Raw genomic sequence first — 7232 nt, forward strand, 5'->3', positions numbered from 1 at the left:
CTCTCCTCTCCTCTCCTCTCCTCTCCTCTCCTCTCCTCCCCTCCCCTCCCCTCCCCTCTCCTCTCTTCTCTTCTTCACCTCTCTCTCTCTCTCTCTCTCTCGTTTTTGTTGTTTTGTTTGTTTGTTTGTTTTTGTTTTGACACAGGGTCTCACTGTATAGCCCTAGCTGTCCTGGGACTCACTATGTACACTAGGCTGTCCTCAAACTCACAGAGATTGACCCATCTCTGCCTCCAGAGTGCTGGGATTAAAGGTGTGCATCACCACTGCCGCCTTTCTATCTTTCGTGCTGGATTGGGGAGATTATCTCTTTGCACCCATGTATTACGAGAACTAGGACATGCTGGTCGGAGGGAAGGTAAAGTTCCTGTCTACTGAAGTAAGTGATTGGAGATCTTCTGGGGCCCTATGTGGTCAGAGCCCTGTCCATCTTTGTCCCCTGTCCCCACCGGGCCTTACTCGGGGCTGTAAATGTGAAGAGTGGGGGAGGCAGTGAGCAGGAAGGTTCCCTGCACATCAGACCCTTTCCTCCTCTTGGCGGCTGTCAGTAACGCTGCTGCATTTTCCAGACGGATATATAGAAGTGGATCGCGGCATCAGAATTAGTTTTCAATGGACGGATGGGGAAAATGACAGAGTATTAGCCTTCAGAATTAGAAAATCGGGCAGAGGAGACAGCTTAGTGGGTAAAGGACTTGCCCTGGTGAGCAGCTGTAACCCCAGTGCTGACGGTGGTGGGGCAGATGGATCGTTGGAGCTTTGTGGCCAGCCAGACTACCCCAATTGTGAGCCCCAGTGTTACAGATAAAGTGGGGCAGTGATAGAGGGAGGTACCTGGCATCCACCCCTGGCCCCTCTCCTCCACTTCCTCTTCCCTGGGCCTGCCATCGTCCTGTAGCAGACATGTGTCACCCCTGCTCAGCCTGGGTCAGACACAGCTTCTTACCAGTGTGCCAGCCAGCAGGCCAGCCAGCTTGGCCCCTCCCCACAGTGCACACATGAGCTGCCTTCTCATCTGAGATGGGATGTGTATAGTTTTTCCTGGTCTAACTCCGGCTTCTTTCCTGAATTCAGCCTCTCCCAGCAAAGGCTAGACTAGGCACGGATGACAGAGCTGATGGAGCATTTGTGGCTTCTACTTCTCCACCTGCCATGGCTCCTAGCGAATGGGTTGATTTCTTTTTGTTTTTGTTTTTTCTTTTTTCCATTTTATTGAATATTTTCTTTATTTACATTTCAAAAGTTATTACCTTTCCAGGTCTCCTCTCCGGAAACCCCCTATCCCATCTCTCCTCCCCCTGCCCTGCCTCTATGAGAGTGCTCCTTTACCCACCCACCCACTCCCACCTTCCAGCCCTGGCATTCCTCTACACTGGGGCATCGAACCCCCTCAGGCCTCTCCTCCCACTGATGTCCAACAAGGCCATCCTCTGCCACATATGAGGCCGGGGCCATGGGTCCCTCCATGTGTACTATTTGGTTGGTGGGCCAGTCCCTAGGAGCTCCGGGTGGTCTGGCCAGTTGACACTGTTGCTTTCCCCATGGGGCTGCAAACCCCCTCAGCTCCTTCAGTCCTTTCTCCAACTCCTCCATCAGGGACCCCGTGCTTAGTCCAATGGTTGACTGTGAGCATCCACCTCTGTATTTGTCAGGCTCTGGTAGAGCCTTTCAGGAGACAGTCATTTCAGGCTCCCATCAGCCAGCACTTCCCAGCATCTGCAATAGCCTGTTTGGAGACTGTATATGGGATGGATCCCCAGGTGGGGCAGTCTCTGGATGGCCTTTCCTTCAGTCTCTGCTCCACACTTTGTCTCCATATTTCCTCCTGTGAATACTTTACTCCCAAATGGGCTGATTGCTAATGGTTATTAATTACTAATCAGAACCACGCCCACCCAAGGCAAGTACTTTACTTCTCCACTATCAGAAACACAAGCTTCTATGTGGCAGAGCCTACCCTCCACCTGCCGTTTCCTCTGCTCAACCCAGCAGTGGGACCCCTACCCAGAGTAAAGACAGTATTTACTAGCTTCCCTTGTAATTAGGTGCGGTCTAAGCTTCAGTTAATATCCCCAGGACTCAGAAAGAACATCTCAGTGGCACGCGTCTCCGTCGTTGTTCCAAACCCGTTCCAAAACCACCACGGTAATTACACACAGACCCTTGCCATTCTGTGGCTGGATGACCCTGGGGACCTGGGGACATTATGGCCGCTTGCACCTACCTGTGTTGTAGTGCTTGGTGCAATACCTTAGGTCTTTCTCTTCCTTCAGGATAAACTGGGGCAGGGTCAGTCCGTCTGCCACCTGCACAGCTCCTTGCTCCTGCCACTCAAAGATGAGGTCGTTCATGGTATATCCAACTGGGAGAGACCGGAAGAGGGGCTCGGTCAGCGAGGACTCAGCGTTACACTTAGGACTGGAGGCTGGAGGGGGGGGAGCCCCAGATGGTGGTGGAAGTTAGGGGACCCCGTTGTCTTTTCTTCTTCACCTTCATAAGAGGTGAGACTTGTTTAAATGAATTCCCCAGCCCTCCCACCTAGGTTTGTTCTGGGGTTCTGCCCCTCACCCCACGGCAAAGGATGATCGATACCAGCAATTCTTGCACATGCCACCCTCAAAGCTTTCCTTTTTTTGCACCTTACAGGTTTTCCTCTGGGGGGTGAGTCTGTCACCTGTGCTCTTGATGAGAGAAGCAGGTGGCTCAATCAAGACAATCAGAGTTTTTGCCCCAGCACCAACTCTCTTTTATTTTTGGGGACATGGTCTCATGCAACCCAGGCTAGCCTTAAACTCACTGTGTAGCTCAGTCTCTCTTGAAACCCACAACCCTTCTGCCTCAGCCTCCTGTGGTGTACAGGACCTGGTTCTTCCCTAGCTTGGGTGTGTGATGTAACGTGAGTATGTGTCCGCACGGTTAGGTGAGCATGTATGTGTAGGCCAGAAGCTGAGAGCTGATGTCGTGGGGTGTCTTATTCACTTGTTCCCCACATCATTTATTTTAGAAAAGATTTTATTGTATTTTTAAATTTTGTGTGTGTGCGTGTGTGTGTGTGTGTGTGTGTGCGCATGCCACAACCACGTAGATGACTTCAGAGACCAGAGGTGTTAGATTTTCCTGGAGCTGGGTTTTCAAGAGGTTGTGTGGGCTGACCAATGTGGGTGCTAGGAGCTGAGCTTGGGCCCTTTGCAAGAACAGTATGAGCTCTCTCTTTCTTTTTTTCATTTCTTTAAAAAGATTTTACTTATTACGTATAAGCCTACTGTAGCTGTCTTCAGACGCACCAGAAGAGGGCGTCAGATCTCATTACGGATGGTTGTGAGCCACCATGTGGTTGCTGGGATTTGAACTCAGGACCTCTGGAAAAGCAGCCAGTGCTCTTAACCTCTGAGCCATCTCTCTAGCCCCTCTTTCTTTTTTTCCATGTTTTATATGCATTGGTGTTTTGCCTGCATGTATGTGTATGTGAGGGTGTTGAGCTGCCATGTGGTTGCTGGGAACACAGGACCTCTGGAAGAGCGGCTAGTGCTTGTAACTGCTGAGCCATCTCTCCAGTGCCCACTTTATGTTTTTGAGACAGGTATCTCACTGATTATGGAGCTTATTGGTTCTGTTAGCTTGGGTGGCGAGTGCCTTCCATCTCTACACCCCTAGCCTGGCTTTGACGTGGTGCTGGGACCCAAACTCAGAGTGGCAGGCATTTTATTGGCAGAGCCTTTCCCCCCTGACCCTGTTTCCTGCTTTCAATAATACGCTCCACTAGTTCCCCTTTGCTGGAGTGACCTGTGCAGTCAGTGGCCTACCTCTCCTGTTGAAGTGAGCACCCACAGTGATTTCCCTCAGCCATCTCTCTTCATTCCTGGCAGGCGCATTCACAAGGGACTGGGCACAGTGCCTCCTCCTGGGAGGATGCAGCCGGTAACAAAGCCTGGGCCCCAGCGAGACAGGGGTGGGGGATGGGGGTTAGGCGTAGGGGGGAGTTATGTTTCTAATGTATTTTCTCAATTCAAGCCCCTCACTTGGCACGTTGTGTTACAAAAGCACTCTCCTGGGGTCTATCGGTTAGGGGATTTCTGCCTGGCAATGGGTAAAGGGAACTTGGCTCCTTAAAAAAGCGATTCGGACTCACAGCTTTCCAGTTGCATGATACACGTCTGTACATCCATCGGGAAATTCTTCAGGTCCATGGGGCAGGCCAGCGTCAGGGTGATTCTGGGGAGAGAAGGGATGGGACTGATGCCGGGACTATCTATATTCAGGGAGACTGCGCCTCCATACTTGTGTGCTGGTTGAAATCATTGTTCCGGGGTGGGGACCAGCGACTGGAGACCGGTGCTTATTTCCAAACTCCTGGGATGGGAAGAGGAGGCTTGTGGATGGAAAAGGGGTAGCCAGAAGTCACCAGTCAGAGGGACTTCTGGGTTTTTGGGGGGAGCCATCTTGGATGCTACAGACCCAGTTTTAGCAGGTTGCAACCTCAGCCTCAGGAACTCTCAGGCTTCTGCAGTAAGGCCTGCACAGGGCTCTTGGCTGCTTCCGTTCATACACTGGGCCTGTCAGAAGTGAGTTCAGAACTGTCCCCCCACCCCACCTCTGGCTGTTTCCACACAAATGACTTGAGACGTGACTGACTGCGAGTTCAGGTAGGGACAGGGCGAAAGTAGTGGGCCAGTTATTTATTTTGGGGTGTTATAAAGGCTGCAGCCCCAAAGCCAGAGGGAGCCCTTCTGGGACATCCCAGGCTGGTAGCCCAGGCTGTGATAACAACCTTGAAAGTCTTTGCTCACACCAGAGCTCTGGCAGCAGAGGGGAATGGAGGGCTCTTAGACAATCAGGCTCTCTCCACGACAGGTTAGGGACACATATGTAGAAAAGGATGGGCTGGGTCTGTGCTAAAGTCACATGGAACTAGCTTTCGCATGCTGAGTCCGTTGGCTCTGGGTTGGCTGGAATGCTATCTGTCCCTGCTGTCCCGAGGCCAGTCCCTCTCTCTTCCCTGAGGTACTCAGTTTGGGATGTCCCCATAGAACATAACTATTGCCACCTCAGCTGCACACCTGGTCCCTTGAGAACTTGCCTTTCCAGCTCATACCTCTGGTGTGTGTACTCCACTCTAAGGACAGGACAGAAGCAGGAGGGGGATGGGAGGAGGAGGGAAGAGGGGAGGGGAGTGAAGGGAAAACCAGCTGGCCCATTTCTGAAGATAAAAGCTCTGAAGTGGGGCAGCTGTCAGGATGGGTTAATTTCCAGATGCTGAGTGTCCTTGGGACCATCACTTTCTGCTGACCTGTCCTTCTGTCAGCTTGCACTGGGACTTGGTTTTCCGGGAGACATGAAACTGTCCTGGCAGCAGTGAATTCCAGGCAGAGGTGACCCTCCCTCCAGCAGCCCACCAGGACCTTGGTGGCTGACTCTGTGTCCTTCTTCATCTAGATGTGGCTGGTAGGATGGACCCAATCAGCCGAGCTTCTGCTGTCCCCTCAGTGGTGAGGGTCCCACGTCCCTTCCCGACAGCCTGTGGAGGCCTGAATCCAGTTGTCTCTGTGGGTCAGGATCAGCCCAGCCTTCTCACTTTCTGCCCTCCACCATCTTGGATATTTACGGCTCCTATCTGAATGGGAGATAAGACTTCTCCCTCAGCGAGGAGCTGAAGGTGGGAGAGGTGGCCACTTAGCACTCTGAAGCTCTTTAAAATCAGAACACAGCCATTCATTATCACGTATTGATGTGCAGATGGAAAGTGATGGCTGGTGGCCATTCTGATGTTCCAGAAGTCCTGGGACCCCAAACTGGAAAGCTGAGACTGTTCTGATGCTCCAGCGGGCAGGGGACTTACACTAGTACCCCATCAGTACCTACTCTCTGACAGGAACCGTTGACAATTGTCCAAGTTTCCTACATTTTCACATCCCCACTTCTCTGATGTACACAACGGGGATCGTCAAACTTAGTTCATGAGTTACATAATGATATATTAGATGAAAAGTGTTCTGCACCATCTGTTTTCCAAGCAGCCATAGTTGAGTGTGAGCCCATGTCTCTACTTCCATTATCGGTTGTCCTTGTGGCCCGGGCAAGGAGATTGGGGACTAGGTGTGTGGGTGTCAGGGAGTGGGAGTCACAGGACACTCTGAAAGCTTAGCAGTTAACCAGTGTCTACAAGATACAACCAGGAACAGGGGAGGTCTTGAGTCCCAAGGCTTACTTAGTACCGGGTAAGTGGGCCCTGGCTTAGCCTTGTGGACTGTGCCATTTACATGGTGCTCAGATTTGCCACCAAAGCTGCAGTGTCTTGTCTAGCTTTGTTCCTCAACACTTGCTTCTGATGGTGGCTGAGAAATCTATCTTGTCTTTGTTGAGATATAGCGAGACTTAAACTCCACCCTCCCTTACGAGCCTTTTCCTACTCTCTCTCTCCTTGCTTTTGATGAAACCCATTGCTAGGATTCCCTGGCCTTGTCTCTGGAACTCACCTGATGCTGTAGAGGACATTGCCATTCCGGGAGATTCTCAGCAGTTTGTTGTCCGTGGTGATCTCGTGGAAGTGGGCCCCCTTCTCATTGGCAAAGAACAAGTCAGGCTTCCAGATGGAATCCAGCATGGATGGGTCAAGGTCCAGAGAGTCGTCAGGGTACTCATTGTAGGCCAGACGGGGGTCGTTCCACTGCTGCCTCAGGAAGATGTTGACCCTGTAGTCCTGGAGCCCAAGACAGCAGTGGGGGTGGGGTTAGACTCTAGGCGCCAACTCTCAGAGGACCCTATGCTTATGGCTCATGGTCCTGAAGCCCACCCTGGAAGATACTGAGTGTGGCTGCATGTCTGGGCACCAGGGACCAGTATCACCCCTGCCCATCCTCAGCTAAGTATATGCAAATCTGAACTTTAGAAGAAATGTTTTATTTTGAAGGGATTTTAGCTGGGCATGGTGGCTCATGCCTGTAATTCCAGCGTTAGCCGTTGAGGCGGCAGCACCGCCATGAATTTGAGGCCAGCCTGGGTCACACAGCACATTCTGGGTCAGGACTGCAGAGCACGACCCTGTCCTAAAACAACAAAGAAACAAACCAAACCAAACCAAAAACAAATTAAAAGTAAATTTCAAAGACTAATGTGAAAGATCTGTTTTTCTTTAAAATTTAAAAACACCTTTCTTCTTTCTTTCTTTCTTTCTTTCTTTCTTTCTTTCTTTCTTTCTTTCTTTCTTTCTTTCTTTCTTTCTTTCTTCCTTTCTT

At 51.1% G+C, this 7232-nt stretch overlaps 1 protein-coding gene across 3 annotated transcripts in view; it reads right to left on the reverse strand.

Moving 5' to 3' along the window:
- Glra1 (glycine receptor alpha 1) overlaps window positions 1-7232 on the reverse strand; it is a 99539-nt gene that overhangs the window by 16776 nt on the left and 75531 nt on the right. For all 3 annotated transcript variants that reach the window (XM_021212236.1, XM_021212235.1, XM_021212237.1), the window contains 3 exons: window positions 6474-6697; window positions 4130-4212; window positions 2225-2362 (listed from right to left, as the gene is read on the reverse strand). In XM_021212236.1, coding sequence (XP_021067895.1) covers window positions 2225-2362; window positions 4130-4212; window positions 6474-6697 — 445 coding nt within the window. The remainder of the gene's footprint in view (window positions 1-2224; window positions 2363-4129; window positions 4213-6473; window positions 6698-7232) is intronic.

This window comes from Mus pahari, chromosome 14 (assembly GCF_900095145.1).
Source record: "Mus pahari chromosome 14, PAHARI_EIJ_v1.1, whole genome shotgun sequence".
Lineage (NCBI taxonomy): Eukaryota > Metazoa > Chordata > Mammalia > Rodentia > Muridae > Mus > Mus pahari.